The sequence below is a fragment of the Amphiprion ocellaris genome, chromosome 5 (genome assembly GCF_022539595.1).
Source record: "Amphiprion ocellaris isolate individual 3 ecotype Okinawa chromosome 5, ASM2253959v1, whole genome shotgun sequence".
Taxonomy (NCBI): Eukaryota; Metazoa; Chordata; class Actinopteri; family Pomacentridae; genus Amphiprion; species Amphiprion ocellaris.
Window position 1 is genome coordinate 35,752,686 of NC_072770.1, and position 18,510 is coordinate 35,771,195.

Consider the following 18,510-nt stretch of genomic DNA (forward strand, 5'->3'; position numbering starts at 1 on the left):
TGCAGAACTGTATGCGCTGCACATTCTTTCTAGTTCTATAGGAGGATTTTTGTAACCCGGTCCTGATGAGCCCACGGAATTCAGCTTAAATAAACCTCAAGATCAGAGTCCAACCGAATCTCAGACACACGGCACGCTGCAGAAGGCCACTGAACTCTCTCGTACATGGACGCACACACCGTTTGTCTCTGGGCAAACCCTCCCCACCACCTCCATATCTTCACCCCCATTTCTCTCTATTTCCTTCCTCTTGTTCATTTTCACACCAACATTTTACTTCAGTCTCAAACAGTCAGAATTGCTGTGATTTTTTGCAGAAAAAGAAACTAATTAAACGGAAGAACATGTTCACCTCTAACTGATGGCGACCATTTATCCTCCTGCTATGTGCAGCGTTTGGAAACTGCAGGTTGACAGTTATGATTTCAGAGTCATTCTGTTCACTTTCATGTAGTAATATTTATAGTGGATGACTAATCAAATTCGTATATGACTACCAGTTCTCAGCAAGCGTGTTGCCAAAAGCTTCTGGGAAACCTGACTAAAATTTTTAATAAATGCTTCTACAAAAATATGCAAATGTTTTCTTTGTTATTCAGCTTTATGCACCTTATGGTAAGAACCAGAGAAATAATAAGTGTGTTTTTAATTGTAATATTCTGATTTCGCAGGATATTCAGTCTGGGAATTTCTAAATTACATCATGAAACTGACACCACAAATTGTTCCAAAAGTGAGTTCAAGTTAAAGCTTTTTATTCTGGTCTCATGCCAGTGTCCTCACCTGACATGACTGTGTGAGCGCAGCAGCATTAACCAGCAGTGGAATGTTGATTCACCGCCCGTTCAAACGCTCTCATCTGAATTTAGCAGTTTATATAAACTTGAATGCTTGAAGCTAGAATATTACCAGGGGAAAAAAGTATTATTTTGGGTGTAATTTCACATACGCCAAGGGAGCACGTAAAGGATAAACCTACACAGAAATATTTAACAAATAAAACATGCAAACGTTCTGAAAATACTACATGTCTAAGTATTTTATTTAATTAGTATTCGAAAGTGAATAATTATATACACACTTTAAACAGTACAATTGAATGGCTTCAAATTTAGACAAATAAAAGACTAGCAATTAAAACGTTTACATGTACTAAATAAGAAACTTTACAGTGAAATGTATTTTTGCTCATACAGGGGAACATACATGAGTGTTTTTTGACTTCTAATGCAGTTTTACATGAGCCAAAACTGGGCTCATATTTTCCCCCAAACAGATGCACATGAGACTGGCAGACTTTGTTCACAAAAAAACCCAGTAGATATCGGAGTCCCTTTACAGAAATGTCTGTGTAACCCTGTAGGTGGGGAGATAACAGCCGGGACAGAGAGTGAAACCTCTGCTGCAGACTGTCTGCTCTCACCGTCAGCTCCACCGAAGAAAACTCAACCTTTTTCCTGCCTTCTTTGGGGAACTTCCCAGCCCCCCAGACCCCACTTTGGGAACCCCGGAACCAGACCCTCCTGTCTGATGCCCGTCTTTGCTCTCCCCCCTCTTTCCTCCCTCCCTCCCTCCCTCCCTCCCTCCTCCTCCTGCTTTCTCCCTCTCAAGTGGGTGGTCCGGTGAGCTTTTTTTGGGCGGGGTCCTCTGTTTCAACCCTCCTACCCTCGTTCTTTCTTGAAACATGCTTTAATAGAGAAAGTATGCAATGCATACTGCTCTGCTACAACCCCCCACTATACTGCATCTGGGGTATTCGTGACTGGACGTCTGTGGGGATCACACACATTTCCGATTAGGAGGAGGGAGAGAGAGCGAGCGAGAGAGGGCGAGAGAAAGAGGGAGGGAGAGGGAGATTACCCTTTTTCATTCCAGCCAATGAGACGGTCGATACGCTAAGATTTTCATAGTTGTGCAGGAGCACAAAGTGAGCTGGCTTGTGCGTGAACTTCCAGGTAAAACTGCAAACCGTCTTAAGGTAAGTTCTGCCGCCTCTCTGCGCTCTGCGCGTTGCGTTTGGCGCTGCCTGCGTGCGCAAGACTGGCCAGGCTGAACATGGAGCCTATAGCCTCAATGTATGTCTGTGTGCGGAGGGCTGGGGTTGAAAGGAGAGCTTTTGCACCTGTGTTTCTTGCCTTTGTCCTTGGTAAAGTTTTTTTTTTTTTTTTTTTTTGTGCTCGGTTCATCCACTTCGGGTGGACCTGCTATGGCTGGAAAACAACAAAAAGCCAACACGTTTAGAGATCGATTGCGCAAGTGATGGAAGCAGGGGGATGTTGTGTGGAGAGTTAAAACACTGATGGCCTCGACTGTTGTTTAACATGTGCCCAGTTACTCAACCAAAGTCGAAGGTTTTTGGACTCGCCTTCGGGGTCGCCTCAGGATCGCTGCGCGCACCTTCTTTTAGGCTGCACAAGAATGTGTTTTTATGCGTGCATTAGCCGCCCATATGCAAAAAGTACATTCAGTCCCGTACTTGAGTGCCAAACGCAGGACTAGTTGAGTCGGACCGTCTGCTGTTGCTCGAAGGAGAAGTGCTCTTCGCCCGTCGTGTTGTTCCCAAACCACTTTAGACGCGACCAAAGTGCATCGTGCGCCTCATTTGGCTTTAAATCGTCTCGGCGAAGGACGTATTTCTCCGATTACTCCCGTCTTCCTGCTTCAGTGCGGCCGTTTTTGATAGGCTGTGTTGGCAATTAGTGTTTGGCGCATTCCTTACTGAGCGAGACGTGGTGGGAAACGACCACCTTGGGACGTTACCAACTTCCAGTAGACATGCATTGTTTATTTTGGTGGTTAAAAACTCCATGAATTTTGATTTTTTGGCAACTTTTTCGGAAGCTGCATGTAACATAACAGAATGATGCATTGTTTACACTGGTTTTAATCCGACTTTTGATAGTAGACCCGAAACAATTTGGCATAAAATGGCAAAAACATTGCAGCTATTTTGGTACTCGGTCGTTTTTTTTTTTTGTGCAAAAATGCCAAATGTAGGTGAAATAAGTGAATAATTTGTGATTTTGAATTGTTGGTCCGACAAAACAAACAACTTGACGATTTCTCACTGTACTCGGAGCTTGTTTTGAACTTTTTTTTTTTTTTTTTTTTGCTCGTTTGCTGGTGTTTTTACTGTGTAAAAGTTTGTTTACTTCTTAAACTATTGACAGATTCTGACTTTTTCTTGATTTTGGCTCTGCAAAATGTAAGAAAGCGTATTTAGATGACTTGTTTTTGTGGCCAAAAGTCCGAATTCCAAGCATATTTTGTTTACTATCAAATAAGACAAATAAAAACAAAAAAACCCTCATCAAATCTGTAAAACTGATAGAAGATTAAGTTAGTAATCTGTTATCAGAATAGTTTCCAATTTATCTTGTCGGATTAACCGGCTAAATGTTGCTTTGTGAGCTCATTTTCCTTCCCTAACCTGTTGCCCTTCTTTATATGCACTAAAGAAAACACCGGAGTCAGATTCCTTTTCTGTCTTCACATATTTGACCAATAAAGCTGATTCTGATTCTAAGCATCATAGTTTGTGATTCTCCCCATTAAGATTTAGCATTTGTGTCCACTTGTAAATCATCTGCACACGTTTTCCAGTAAAAGCTGTAGCAGCATCACCACTCCTACAACACGCACAGCCCATTGAGAAATCCTTCACAGAGGGCAGATGGAAAGGCAGAGTACAGTAGAGTAGATGTGGATTTTGGATGGTGGATTGAGTTGTGAATATCTGTGCTACTTTTAGTCTCTGCACACCACTCTCATGTTTCTCTGCGTTTGCCAGACCCCTGTCTGTGTTCCGATGAACCTGGTGCCAAGGCTTATGTATGAGCAGTTCCCACGCTTGCTCTCGGAAAAGGATCTTCCGTGATTACGAATGATCCTTTTAATGACACATTAAGCACTAATTAGAACTCATTGTGGCAACTGTGCAAAAGCAAGATGATCTCGAGTGCTGCAATAGAGCCGATTATACTAAAATTGTCCGGGATGATTGCCGCACCGCATTGAAGAGTGGTGATTTTTATTCCCCACTTTTAGTCGCTCACATCTCCTCATACTCACTTCTGCTCCTCTTTAAGCCCTTGAGGCCGCTGTACCAGGCTTTGATGCCCACACGCTTTGAAGCAGGTGGACAGACGCAGGCATGAGCAACAGTGGGACCAAAGAGCCGTCTCCTCAGCCGAGCACTGCCCAGTCGCCCTCTGAGCCTCAGCGCAGGGGCAGGGGTCGACCACGCAAACAGCAGCAGGTAGGACCTCAGCCTGGGAGAGATGAACGGGAGCAGCAAATATCTGATCCATTAGTTTTGCCTCCATGTCTGATCTCTCTCCACAGGAGCCTGTTGGACCACCAACTCCAAAGCGGCCAAGAGGACGACCAAAAGGCAGCAAGAACAAAGGCCCAAGAACTGCACTGAAGGTTAAAACTGCTCTCAGACACTTTTATATATAGGAACTGATAATCTTTGCTACAAGAATAGGTACTGTCTGTTTGTCTCCAATGCTATAATAAGGAAATAGTTATTAGTGAACCCATGAGAGTGTTCTGTGTTGCTCTAATTATGAACCTGTAGTAGAGATCTTAATGTATATTTGTCTGAACCCTTATGGAGCACTGTCTTCATTTGTCTAAAATACCATATACGATTTGAGCAGGTTTACATTTGCACATGTTTTAGTGCATCTGAGAACTTTCCATGTTAAACATCCTGAACTGCAAAGATTTATGTCCTTTGTGAGACCCTATGAGGAGCCATTATTAGGGCAAATGTCAGCTTACAGCAGAGACAATGCAAGCTGTCATTAAATCACTGCAGTAGTTATTTATCTCATGCTTCAGCCTGTGCATCAGGGAGACAAAGTTGAGGTGAGCAGTGCAGAAGTGGTTATTATGATTCTGACAAATGAAAAAATGCCTTTCAGAAAAATCTGTAACACAGGTGGTAGTTTATTTACAGTTTCCCCTTCGACAAGTTGTGATTCATCATGTGGCATATCAGCAAGATATAATGTTGTTGAAATTAAGCGCTACTTCATCCAGTCCATCTGAAACATTAAATCACTGTGTACACATAAATGCATCAGTGATAATAGTCCTAAATGATGAGCTTTAATGTTGGTAGAAGTGTGAACATAATACTTTTCAGTGCAATGTGTGAACCTTTTTTATGTAGGGTGTCTAATTGTAGTTACCAACTGGGTCTGATTTCCAATTTAAAAAAGAAATTCAACATTTCTTAATCTTAAAATTCTTACTCCTGAAGTTTTTTTTGTGCATTTAAAATGAGTACATTGGTTGTGATTTACAAAAGAAACTAAATAATTTGGTGTTTGAAATGAGGACTGAAATGTACAGTGTGCAGTGATTTTTTTTTTTTACTGATATTCAATTTTCTCTGCAGTTGTGCAAACATGAATTGATTGAATTAATTGATGAATCATTTTGTTGATGAAATGTCTGAAAATATGTGTGATACTTATCACACATAGCCCAAAGCCAAAGTTAGCATCTTCAGAGGTTTTGTTTCATTCAACCAATGGTACAAAATTCAACAAAGCAACATTTCCTCTCAACTAGGACTAAGAAAACCTCACAATTCATATTTTGAAGTTGTGATTTTTTGCTAGTAACTCAAACAGTCTGTTATTTTCTGATGATGAACTCATCAATTACTTGATTAATCACTTCAGATGTGAAGCAGGCACTGAGATGCTTAGTTTTCAGCATCATTTCTGTCTGTACAGTTAAATATGAACTTGGTAGTGTAGAATTTATAAAGATGCACTTGAAGTTTTGATAAATTGTCTCTTAAAGTTTGAGGATTTTAAGGAGCTTGTTGTATCAGAGGCAGCAGTACAACTGCAGATTTGTATCACATGATAGCTTTTCTTTTCATACACGTGTGGAAAACCTGCCATTATTTAGTTTGGGGTTTTTTGAGACATTGTCGAGACTTAAAAGAGGAAACTGATTTGTTTTCTATATGAACAGTAGTGAAGAAACAATTACTGCCAGGCAACAGAAGTTGTTAAACATAGTTACAACATGGCAGAATGAGGTATGTCATGTATGAAACAGCAATTAGACATGCCAGCCACACAAATCCATTCTTTGTGTGTTCAGATTCTGTCAAATACTGTTCAAAAATCATTGTACTGTGACTGTGATTTTGTGTGTGTTCTGATAGACGCACTGTGAAAGCTAATGCATGTGCAGCACTTCAGATCTATCCAGGTTCTGTAGATGACTGAGAGAAAAAAACATTCCTGCCCCTATTTATCGCTGTCGTTTAATCTCGTTCCAGCTGATGACAATACCTACCAGGCAGGCCATGCGGGTTGTTCTTGTTAAAACACTTAGTTAGCTGATACCACTACAGCTTATAGAGAGAAATGTGTCCGTTTAATCTGCAGAAACATTAGCAGTTAAAAATATCTGCTTCTGAAAGCTGACAAACTACGGGTGAAAACTGTGTGATGAATTTTGTTATAATCTGAAAGCTCCGTCTTCACCATTGTGTCTCAGAAAGTAGAGTCGGTTGGAGAGAGACGACCGCGTGGGCGACCGAGGAAATGGGTATGGAGCAATCACTGACACTCAGACATCATGGAGTTTAATGTTAATGTGTGTCTGAAGCCTCTCATGTGTCTGAATGTGCACAAGGTGTGCAGTCTTTATGGGCTCATTTCCCTGATTGTTTAATTAATTCTGCTGCTTCTCTCTTCACAGCCACAGAAAGTAGTCCCAGAAGCAACTGAAGAGCAGCAGGTGAGGCAAACGAAATCTTTAACAGACTTTAGGGTGGTCCAGTTTTGTTTTGATGCAGCCCTTCAAGATGTAGTTCCCCTCAGTGGAGGAACTATTGTGTTGTAATAAGGCCTGGGTTAAAATAATGGCAGCAGGGCCTTTTGTTTAGGACAAGACAACTTCATGAAATAAAGTAAACCACATAACTTTGGGATCTTTGTTCCCCAGTGTATAAAATTCATACCTTTATAATCTAAAAAGTAAAAACAGAAGAGTATGTTTGTAACAGAATCTTTAAATCTGTGTAACCCTCCTCCACTGCAGACATACAAAACGACTTTTCACCTATTTTTTTTGTACTTTTAAACAGTCTAGTGTAGATGTACCATGAGATCAAACTGAAGGTGAAGTCACTTTGAGAGTCTGTGACTGGAGTAACGCAGCGTCTGCCTCAGTTCAACAGAAACCTCATTTTGTGTCACACGTTTACCTTTTGACTAATGTCAGTTACATGTCTGATGTAAGACTTTTAGGGTTGATTTGTAGTGGTGACTTGGTCTCATTTTACATTTAACTGTTTCTGAATATTAATACACTCAGTTGCAGGTTAGTCATTGTACAAAGCTAGAGCTGACACTGTGCATTATACTAAGTGTTGGTTGTTGTATTCACCCTACCCTCACTGATGGAGTGCAGTTGATGAATTTTAAAAAAAAAAAACCACCCTAAAGCAATGCAATCTAGCATCTCCGTGAAGTAAAGCCTCCAAAGTGACATGAAACTGAATGAACTTGTCTTTTACTAGTTGAGGATTTATTGCAGAGCAGAGTCTTCTTTTCTAGCTTTTTATGCTTCATTAATTGCGATTAAAGAGAGACGGACCAAAAACATGGAGATATGTATCTTAGACACTAAGCTACCAGAATCTCAGTTTGTTATATTGTAATGCATATAGCTTAGTTTGTTGCAACAGGTAAACTGAGTTTCACAGTCTCACAAAATGTCTTGTATCTTGTAGACTAGCAGGATATATGTACGTATACACATAGTTGCCACTTTATACATAGCTAAAGCTAATGCAATTGAATACAACAGTCCTGCAGTAATACCTACTATCATACTGATGTTTGCTTTCTGACTAAACTTCTCTACAGACTGTTGATTTAACTGATAGTTTTGGAGGATGTTGTGCTGTTGAATTAGAGGTGTTATCAATCTTATACCTAGTGATATAGATGGGCTCGACAAAGTAATAGAAACACTTGTCAGTGTAAAGCAAAGTAATTCTTCAGCAGTTTTATATGATTTTCTTTTGTGCCTAAACCATTCCAGCTTCTGACAAATGCCTCCATAACCACAAGTCTAACACAGCCAAACTAAAAGGACAGTTTCTTTCCTCAGATCATGAGGTGGTGTAGTCAGTCCTTTGATTTCTGTGTATTCTGACTCATTGTCGGCAGCAAATCCTTTGCATTGCTCTGCACAATATTTACACTTATTTGTATATTTCTTTGTTGCTGTTTTTTTAACTTGCATGTTTTTATATTTTTAGAGCATTTCCCCCCCAGTCCTTATTTTTAATAGCAATTAGCACCACTTTAGTAGCACATCATGTTGCATTTCGGTTCTCATATTACTTTTTTTTCAGTCCATTGTAAACGATATGTTATCAGATGAATATAGAAATGCTGAAAAGCCCTGAAGGCTCATACTCCTCCTGCTTTGCGTAAATCGGCTTCACGAGGATGCGGCAAATTCTTGGAAATGCACAGGTGGCAGTGCTGAATTCCCCAGATGCACCACCGAACATCCTCTCTCAACATCCAGTCTGGGTGAACGTACGCGCAGCGTTTCTCCGAAACTTTGGTTCTTTTAGCCATCTCGTTCAGTTCTTCAAATGAAGGCGTTGCACAACAGGTCTCACCAAAGCGGGCCAGTTCATTTGATGCCCCTCATCTGTCTTATCGCATCCTCTCGGCTTAGCAGTTTGTCAAAGAGATTAAGATGCTTCAAGAACTGAAACCGTTGAGACAGACTCCCTTTCTCAGATGCACGCACACGAAGGGGAAGAATGAGTCAGGCTAGAGAGGGGAAACCTGATCTAACTGCTCTCTTCCTCTGTCTTCTTGGTTTCCTGATGTAACCGTCGTCTTCCTCACATTTCTAGGTCTGACAGCTGGAGCCTGCTTCCTCGCACGCTATCAAATGTTACACACTCATTCTTGTATTCTCGTGCTCTTTCTAGTATTGATTCATTGTCGTGAGTCACTAGACAGAAGGAGGTGATTGTGCTAAAAGTGACATTCTGGTTGCTTCCCTGCCGTTCCAGGGCCCTTCAGAGGAGGCTGAGGAGGGTCCCTCACACCTCGACCCCTCGTCATCTCAGGTGCCAGCACAGGAGGAAGGGGAGTAGATAGGACGCCTCTCTACCTACCTCAAGGTTTGACCCCCAGCAGACAGGGGTTCAAGCCGACTCCTGTCTGTGATGGGTATTCAGGAACACACACACTCACACTCAGAAATCATTGCGGACAGTAGTTTCCTCTCCCGATCCGATACTGTACCCTGGATTTGTTGTTGACTTTAAGACGCTGGTTTGTTTCGTGAACAAACTCTGTTTTAACATTGGGATATTTGATCTTTTCATAAGGCTTTTTTTAAAAACAAGGAATAGTTCCACTTTTTGGGAAATACATCTATTTTGCTGAATGTTATATCGGAGGATTGGCACCATTGTCATGCAGAGTGAACATCTCTAAGACTCACTGGTTAACATCTGCAAAAAAAAAGCCAAAATACAAAGGCCATTTTTACTCTTAAAGGGACTTTGTGTGTTTGAGTTTGAGACACTGACTTTTCCACCTGTCTCCAGTCTTTACACTAAGCCACAACAACTCATTTTTTGTTGTATCAGTCTTCTGAACCAGAAAGTGAAGAAGTGTATTTTCCATCAAGTCAAACTATTCCCTCAGGTGTGCTGGCTGTCCTGAACCCCTCAGTGTGTGTGAGCGTGAGAGTGTGTAAGTGTGTGTGCTGGTTGTGTGGAGAGGGGGACAGGGTTGCAGAATGAAATGAGAGGGTTTAAGAAAAACAAAGGAACCAAACTGAACCGTTTTATTGAGACATGTTCACATCAAGTGTCACAAATCCTCGTAAGAAACGGGAGCAAGACGGTGACATTTTTATCAATGTTACAATATCAACATGCTGCGCTGAAGTCATTATTCGAAAAGTTGCTGTGAAAGGTTTCATTCAGGAATGAAATATCTGCTTTTATCTTGTGTCCTTTGCTCCGAAAAAAAAAATCACTTTTGCTGAAATATCAACGTAAGCAAAAGTAAAGTGATGTTCTTTTTGTTTGCTTCCAACCAGCAGGTGATTTTAGAAAAAAAAGGGCCCAAAGGCTTAATTGGATGTTTTATTTTTGGAAAGAAACCTTTCATGCAAACTTTGATCAGCAACCGTGTTGACATGTCATTTTGCCACACTCAGGATTTCACTATTACAGTGCTTGTACACCATATTGAAACCTCAGGTACAAAAAACTATTCAGGAACATGTTGTCTACTCAGTAATAATTATGGTGCTGTGTTTGTTGTGCATTTCTCACCTGTATTTGACATTACCAGTATGCCTTGACACAAAGACCTCATTTAAACCTCAGTTACCCTCAGTTTCTTAATCTCTCATTCTACCTCAGTAACACAAAAGACTGAAGATCTCCAACAAAGTAACGCCTCACTCCCTCAGCAGTGATTATACACACTCGCTGCACACACACGCGCAGGTTCATCTGCAGATACACAGTACGGACATGCGTTTCAGGGTTTTTCAGGGCTACACGCCAACACACAAACACACGGAGGCAGATGTTACACTCCAGTAGAAGTGTACAAATAAAAGCATCGGTGTGATTTCTTTTTAACAAACAAGAAAAAAAGCGTATTTGATAAAAACTGAAGTGAGACTTTGTTCTCCCGGGAAATTAAAAAAAAAACAAACAAACTGCAGCCCATAGTTTACAACAACTTGATGAAATACTTGCTTTTTAGGGTGTAGTTCCTTATGAAATACTTGTGTTTTGGGTTTGTTATTCTTTTCTCATTTTTACTACATTGTGTATTTTCTGATTCTTACACTGTAAATTGTACGTGTGACACTCTTAATTCGTGGCAGCAAATAACCCCAAAGTGCTGAAATACATGAGAGTTACGGCTGACGTTAGCCAGCGCTCCTGTCAGACCAGCAACACAACACCTGATTGTACTGAGTTGAGAGATTGTTTTATTGCTCATCAGTTCAGCTTTTATGTCAGAGAGAACGAATGTGTTATTTCTTCCCCTAAATTTTACGCAGTCTTGCTTTGAAAGAAGCATTTCACTTACCTCTGAGTGCAAGTAGCTGTGTAGAACCCAATACAATGAAGTGAATGGGATTTCATCTGCAGTGCAAATCAAATTGAACAGTTCCTGTTGGAGCTGCTTTACTAAAGAAATGTTTCCAAGTGAAAGATTGACAATAAGATTTGTCGATTGTCCACATTAAGAATATTTTGTGCAAAATTTTGTGTGCTCTCTATGGTATTTTTGCCATACATTTCTATTTTTATTCCTCCATCGTCACGGATCATGCATACAATTAGGCTAGTAGTGATATATGCACGAGGATGATTCATTATGAATTAATTTTAATAAAGATAAGAGCATTTGAATGTCCTTGCCATCAAAGCATGGTGGCTCAATATCATAAACGTGACACTTTAATTCAAAGATCAGAAAAAAACTAACTTTTGTGATACCAACTGCCTTAAAAAAATCACCTGAAGAACAATGTAACTCCCCTGTGGTGCTGAAAATATGCAGCAGTGGCTGCTTTTAATTTGTTTCCTTATTCTTATATATTCTTATTAATATAAATGATAATGCAGAAAACTAGATCAAGCATTTAAATAAGTGAAATTCCCTGAAAGCTGTGTAGTTCTCACGCTGCTGGTGAGACACACTGCTGTGTATATGTTTAATGTTGAGATACTATAGTCAGAATGAAACTTTATTAATCTCTATTGTATTTGGGTGCAGATGGAAATCTTAAAAGATTTAACATAAAGTCAAAACTGTCTGCATGCCACTAATAGAGGTAATTATTTCTGGAAATATTGGAGATCAGGAAGAGGATATTAACCTTTTACAGCTGTGCAAAACAAAAACAAAAATGAAGTTAGAATGAAGGGAATGTACTATTATCCACCAAATTACACCTGGAACCAGACTACTATGCGGTGAAATAAAATTTATGGAAATAATAATTGAACATTGAAGGAATTAATTAAAAGTCAATCATAGATAGTCGATCTGCTATCTATAATGAATCCGCATGACAATGTGCCACGGAACACAACTTGCTAGAGAAGTTTCTCAGCCTCCAGTCCAGCTTTACAAAAAATGTTTTTGAGACCTTGTTGTTCAGGATTTCTGCACTTAAGCCGAAAACCTCAAGTCATTTTTAAGATTTTGTCATTATGCAGCATCAACTATGTATCACTTACAAGGTGCTCCTTACTGTACATTACTTGAATATCTACCATCATTTACTGTATATATAAGTGTTTCTTCCACCTAAAACGTACTTATATTTTTACTGATAATAACGTGTGATGTATTTCAAATATTATTTCATGTATTTCAGCATTGTTGACTAACTTGCTGCCAGATCACAGATTAATGAAATGTTCAGCTGCATTGACTTTACTTTTTGCCCTCTGGACTACCTCTGAACACAGACAAGCCTGGCTCAAGTCTGGGAAGCTCTCAGCTAACTGTGGCTAATAGTTTCTATCAGACCTTCAGGCGATGTGGGTCATAAAATCTTGAAATAACTGTCTAACTAGTACTGTTGTAGTCCACGCATCTCATCTCACTACATTCATATGACCAGAAGTGAATGGAAGTCAGCCTGAAGGGTGCCTCTTCATCGAACGACAGCAGAGTCAATGTGTGCTATTTAAGGGTCATTCAATATAAAATCAACCAAATCTGAAAGAAGTTCCCACCCGACCGCCTCAGAATCAGCTGATTTTTTCTCTTTTTTTGTACAATAACTTCACTATATTAAATTAAGCCATATAAAATGTAACTTCCATGCTAGGATGTTTCCTGCATTTTTGAGCCCGTATAACTTCAGAAGTACAAGAGATAAACGCATGGAGGTTTCAGGGATGAAGAACACATCAGAGCTGTTAAAAACTGCAGCCAAGTAGATTTTGCATCGACTCCAGGTGTCACAATCCAAAGCTAAAATGTTGTTCTTCTTCCGCACAATTTTTTTCTCTAACTCTGAGCATTAATATCATGTCAGTGATATAGAATGACAGAAACAAACATTGCCACCCTGGATGTGCTTTCTTTTTTCTGATAATTCACTGGAAAAACTTTTAAAAAGTGCATTAAGTGCAGCAAACCTTCAAGGGTTACATCACCATGTGTGATACGTGGTTGGTTAAAACATGTTACAGCATATGAAAGGTCTCATTTCTACCTACATTTTGATACTATCTTCTAGTCTTGATTCCTTCTGTGTCCAATTTTCTAGTACAGGCACATTTTGACTGTCCGAAAAGAAAACAAAGAACAGTGTTGGATACCAGGATTACCCATTACTGTTCATAGTTGACAGTGCAACTAAAAGAACAAGAACTCAACACCGTCCGAGTAGAATTTGAAAGACTCTCAAACAAGCACAGCATACTCTAAAGTTGTTTGACAAATGGGATTTGTCCAAACTGTTGTATGAAATACGTGAATACCAAGGTTGTTCCTGCACTTCACAGCCATAAGTTACATTTGTGGCTGTGAAAATATGACAACATTCAAATTTGGTAGCAAAATAGTTTTCTATTACTATATGAATTGAAGCTATGACGAACCCCATGAAATTGAAAGCTGCTGAAAGTTGGCAGTGGAGCAAATTGTGCAGAATGAAAGCAAGATTTAGACTTTTGAGTATGACATCTGAAATGGATGCAAAATTGATTTGGTTACAGTTTTGAACAAAGCTCAACTGTGCCTTTGATCTCTAAAAATATCGTGTACTTATGAAGTTATGAAGTTAGTTGAAGGGTTCAAAATGCTAGAAACAAACATAGAAATCAAAAAAGGCAAAATTTCAAACCATCTGTGTACATTTAGGGCCCGTCACTTAAGAAATATTCATAGTATGAAGGTAAAATTTTGAATGGCTTTTGTACATATACTGAAGTCAATGTTTAAAAAAAAATCATCTGGCTCTGAGAGATCAGGTGGGAGGCACTGATTAATATTTCATGGAATGGCTCTTGTGTCTGGATATTTACTCTACATGGGGACGATGCCGTTCTGTGATCTTACTGATAATGACATAGTTACGTACAGTACTTGATCCACGTTCAACTATTGGAAAGTTGAAGTATAACTTGAGAAATCATCTTGTATGCCTTACTTTTAACACCATTTTGTAGTGATGTTATTGATGTGTCCTCCACTTCATTAATACAACTCACAAACCTGTGATATATATTTTGTTACGATTCTTTACCTTGTGATTTGTGTTACTCTGCTTCTTTATCGCTTCTCAATAAAATATCACGCCTAATAATGCTCATGTGACATATTTGTTCAACCAAGCATTTCTTCAAACTGGTTTAAATAGTTTTAATGTATACAGACAGAAACGATCCTTCATTGCTCAATAAAGAAGAAACAAAATGGAGAGGAACACTTCACTTCAGGATGGCAACACATCCAGCGTTCAGGCTTGTCAGAGATGTAAAACCACAAAATCACTAGAACACAAATTTACACTCTTCTCTTAGGAAACATGGAAGTAGATATTGAAGCCCAGAGGAGCTTCACTGACAAGCTACCGAACATTTTAACAGCAATGACACATCATGATTTTTAAAAAAAAAGTGCATCACATTGGATTTGTGCGCCCAATGGTAACAGTGCAAGATCATATGTGATGCTTCCCGTAGCGCTCCCTTATCATACATGCACCCGTTGTTTTTTTTTCCCCCCTCATAATATGAAAACTGCTGCCATTTCACGTGCTGTGATGAGAAACATTCACCAAAGCTCCAGCCGCTCTCCTAAACAGTCCAGTTTCCCTTTATTGTCCTTCCTGAGCAACATTCTGTGTCCTGCAAACCGAACCCAACTAATGGAAGAGAGCTGTTAAGCGTTGAGAGCTTTGGCTACATCTGTGAAGACCAGGCGACTGGGCCTCTGTGTCGTCCCCTGGGAGGTTGTGAGAGTCTGTGGAGGAGATAAAACTCTTAGCGACATTAAGATGCAGATATTCCAGCCTGGGTTTCTAAGAAAAAAAGAACACAACAATAGTGCAGTAATTGTTTCCCAATGTGGCGAGTGCCTATACTACATGATGTTATGTTAATTTTAGGACATTAAGAGAAACTAAATCCACTGTATTTTTTAGGAGGGAGACAATTAATTATTACAACTAGAAAATAATTCATATCAGAGGCCACAGAGAGGAAATAACATGTTTGCCTTTGTAAAAATGACAAAGTGACACAAAAGGAGAGTTTTTTTTATCATTTGGTGCTTGATGTGGCCCCTGGAACACTGAGTGTGTAAGTATTAGGTTGAGGAAACATGAAGGAACGGATGAGAAAGATAAGATGGATGAAGGTTCACAGGAAAAGGTGATGCCTCTATGTGTGTAGTTATTGCAATAAAAATTAGTTTATTTATCCAAAATCAGTGTCAAACATCCAACCTACTAGTCTTCATTCAAAATACAGAAACAAAGATGGCATGAGAGAATAAGGGTAGTGTGGAGAAAAGGGGTTTAAGAGAAATGGTTAAAAGAACACACAGGTTGATACTTTACCATGTTTGCCTTTTACCATAATGCCATTGTCAAAACTTAAAAGAAAATAAAGAAGAATTATGGCAGTGAACAAAACTTAAATAGCAAATTAAAGCATGTAATCTCGTGGAAACTGCATCCTTGAAAAATGCAGATTAACAAACTTAAATCTTCCGATTAAACATTAGAATGAAATTAAAAAAAAAAAAAAAAAAAAAAAACATCCACCACAAAACTTGCTCTCAACTGGGGCATCAGAAGGTATTTAAAAAACTGACATCACACTTTTACATTTAGATAAAGGTTTGGGTTCTGTTCTCAAAACTTAACATTTGTGTTTATATGAAATAATAGTTATTGTGGCTTGTGTGGCAGTCAAACAATTCACCACTTGTAGTCAGTGAGGCTCCTGCCTAATAGATAAGAACGGTTCACATGAAGATACGGAGAAACTTTCCTCCAAACACTTCCTGCCCTACCTTGGCGTTAGGACCTGCCAGGCTGCCTTCCCGGCCGTGATCCAGTAGTTCCTGTTCCAGCAGGTCATCTTGTTCTTCAGCCGGGTCAAAGTTGTACATGGGCATAAGCTGATGTCTCAACTTCTCCAACCTGCATGACAAACGATTAGCGGACCAGTTGACAGCTGGGAAGAATATCGGCCTGGTAAACTCAAGTTTGTACACATTCCCTACAAAATATGACCATCGAAATATCTAACAAGCCAAGATTTGCTTTTACTGAATTAGAGGCACAAATTCTGTAACAAATTATCAATGAACATGCGGCTTTTGGAGCATCAGGATATTTGTCTTTCTTTCCTAACTGCAGCATAGCAAATCAAACTTACCTCTTCCTTTTCCGGATATACAGCATCTAGAATGGAGAAAGACAGATATAATGCAAAAGAAAAACCACTAATGTTACTAACAAATTATACAAACTAAAGTGCATGCTTTTTCCATTTTCTATTATAACACATGCTATTTTAGAGACAGTATTTAAACGATTCCTTACTATTACCACTGCTAAGCCAATGACAGTGATGATGCCAAAGGGAACCAACAGCATTCCCATCCCCGAGCCCTCAATCACCACCTCTGGAAACGCCGTGGCATTGAAGCTGGTCTCATTTGTTGTTATTGTAACAGTCATTAATGTTCTGGAGGTGACATTGTCTCTGGCTCCGGGGCTCGTGGAGAGGAAGGGGACCGTGGTGGTTGTGGCAGTTGTGGAGAGAAAACTTGCAGTTGTCTTTGCTTCATCTACAGCCATGGTGGTCGGGTGTAACTGTCTCAACTGAAGGATGTATTTTTAATCTCTGTGGGGATGTTGGCGGGTGGCTCAGTCTCTAGTGTGTTTCATTGTCAACACAGGAGTATTCCTGCTGGTCTGAGGTCTGCCGAAGCATTGGTGGTGGTTTGGCCATAAGATCTGGAGGATAAAACCTAAAGGAAAAAGGAAAAAGCACTAATAATTATGCTGCATTATACACTATGTGTGATATATGTGGGGAAATGAATCAAAAGAAGAATTAACACAGTGTTAGTAGCAAAAAAAATCTTATTTTCTTGTTGCCTCTGTGTGTGATTTGCTTGAATTAAAAAAAAAAAAAAAAAAAAGACATTTCAGTTTTGGCACTTCCCACCTCCATTTCCATTCAAATCATGGCAGATTGTGCCAGCAGGGTTGTGGTAGGTGTTTTTTGGACAGGATGTGGGTTGCAAACGCACAGGAGGAAATTGGTATAACAAACTTGATAAATACCGAGGAATACTAACCACTCAAACTGTAACGTACACTCTGAGGAAGCGTGTTGGCATTCAAACCAACGTCAAAATCAACTTACACACACACACACACACACTCAGGTTCCATAAATATCCACTGCATCCAAGACTCACATGCACCTCCCACCCACACACGTACTATACACATCCCATGAGTGCAGAAAAGCTAAATTTCCTGAAGATTTACACACACGAGGAGTTTTTTTTTTAAACGCGAACATGCTTTCCATTTTCTTACACGGTGCCACAGGAAGGCAGTGAAAATAGACACATGATCCATTCCTCCCTCCTCATCCTGTCTGCTTGTGCTCTTAATGAGGAACATGTGCAACTGAAGCCAACCAATGAAAAACAAAGACTGGATTCAGGCATTGCTGTTGTTCAGTGAACAGTTCCAGCACTGCACAAAGACAGAACGTGCAACATTTTTCATCACCATCTTTGTTAGGATTGTTTTCTTTTTATCTCATTACTGTGTGTTATGGATGCATGTTATTTTTAGTTAAGATGTTGTGTGTCTCAGTTGTCTTGCACAAACACCTGAGCTACTGCTAATCCTGCCAGCATGTCCAGGTCTTACACAAGCGTCCACTCAGATTAGAGATGCATACGTACCTTAACATACAACATGCATGTTCAGAGGTGAACTGTGGCAGGCTGGGGCTTAGCTAGAGACAGGAAAATTTCATTGGAAGAGGCAGCATTTGCTCCAGTCTCTGCTCCTCCTCCTCCTCCTCCTCCTCCTCCTCCTCCTCTTCTGCTTCCCCCTTTAGCAATGCAGGTATTGCTCAGGCTGTTTACACTGACAAAACAGCCATTTTCTCTGAAGATGGGCTCCACATACCAAAGTAACCCTATCCTGGCAGCCCCCAGGAGATACCCTCCCAGTTCTTCGATTGCCTCCCAGGATCAGCTCTCTCCGTCTTTCCCTTTCTTGTATTTCACACAACAGAGGCTGCTCTAGGGATGCTGCAAACAGAGATCAGTGCGGCGAGCTCCCTCCCCCTTCACCCTGCAATTGGTCTGATGGCTTAAAGATGATAAATGTGGTTGGCTCCCTCAGCTGTCCATTTGGCTTTGCAGGGATGAGGATGGGATTTAA

The 18,510-nt window shown here is 39.9% G+C and overlaps 2 protein-coding genes across 4 annotated transcripts; one reads left to right on the plus strand and one right to left on the minus strand.

The window, feature by feature from the left end:
* The first annotated feature begins 1,680 nt into the window (after positions 1-1,680).
* si:ch211-161c3.6 (high mobility group AT-hook 2b) lies at positions 1,681-14,385 on the plus strand. 2 transcript variants are annotated; one of them, XM_035955894.2, is made up of 6 exons: positions 1,681-1,955; positions 4,089-4,258; positions 4,345-4,428; positions 6,535-6,585; positions 6,739-6,777; positions 9,086-14,385. In XM_035955894.2, exons 2-6 carry the CDS (start codon positions 4,154-4,156, stop codon positions 9,167-9,169), a joined length of 363 nt encoding a protein of 120 aa, XP_035811787.1. In that variant the 5' UTR covers positions 1,681-1,955; positions 4,089-4,153; the 3' UTR covers positions 9,170-14,385. The 2 variants fall into 2 exon arrangements, with proteins under 2 accessions (XP_035811787.1, XP_023143211.1); XM_023287443.3 differs by having other exon boundaries at positions 1,683-1,978.
* Positions 14,386-14,427: 42 nt separating this feature from the next.
* si:ch211-161c3.5 (uncharacterized protein C3orf18 homolog) lies at positions 14,428-18,427 on the minus strand. 2 transcript variants are annotated; one of them, XM_023287439.3, is made up of 6 exons: positions 18,024-18,427; positions 16,636-17,066; positions 16,469-16,494; positions 16,101-16,230; positions 15,643-15,677; positions 14,428-15,044 (listed from the first exon to the last, which is right to left on the minus strand). In XM_023287439.3, the coding sequence occupies exons 2-5, from the start codon at positions 16,891-16,893 to the stop codon at positions 15,672-15,674; spliced, it is 420 nt and encodes a 139-aa protein (XP_023143207.1). In that variant the 5' UTR covers positions 16,894-17,066; positions 18,024-18,427; the 3' UTR covers positions 14,428-15,044; positions 15,643-15,671. The 2 variants fall into 2 exon arrangements, with proteins under 2 accessions (XP_023143207.1, XP_023143206.1); XM_023287438.3 differs by lacking the exon at positions 15,643-15,677 and having other exon boundaries at positions 18,024-18,420.
* Positions 18,428-18,510: the final 83 nt, after the last annotated feature.

What these genes read in the sequence shown, in the direction of transcription:
- si:ch211-161c3.6 (XM_035955894.2), top strand. Translation starts at nt 4,154, where the DNA reads ATGAGCAACAGTGGGACCAAAGAGCCGTCTCCTCAGCCGAGCACTGCC. An exon ending in GCCCAAGAACTGCACTGAAG is followed by an intron (nt 4,429 to 6,534) that starts GTTAAAACTGCT and finishes ATTGTGTCTCAG; the next exon opens with AAAGTAGAGTCGGTTGGAGA. An exon ending in AAGCAACTGAAGAGCAGCAG is followed by an intron (nt 6,778 to 9,085) that starts GTGAGGCAAACG and finishes CTGCCGTTCCAG; the next exon opens with GGCCCTTCAGAGGAGGCTGA.
- si:ch211-161c3.5 (XM_023287438.3), bottom strand. Translation starts at nt 16,893, where the DNA reads ATGGCTGTAGATGAAGCAAAGACAACTGCAAGTTTTCTCTCCACAACT. An exon ending in TATATCCGGAAAAGGAAGAG is followed by an intron (nt 16,231 to 16,468) that starts GTAAGTTTGATT and finishes TTTGTCATGCAG; the next exon opens with GTTGGAGAAGTTGAGACATC. An exon ending in TGGCAGGTCCTAACGCCAAG is followed by an intron (nt 15,045 to 16,100) that starts GTAGGGCAGGAA and finishes TCTCCTCCACAG; the next exon opens with ACTCTCACAACCTCCCAGGG.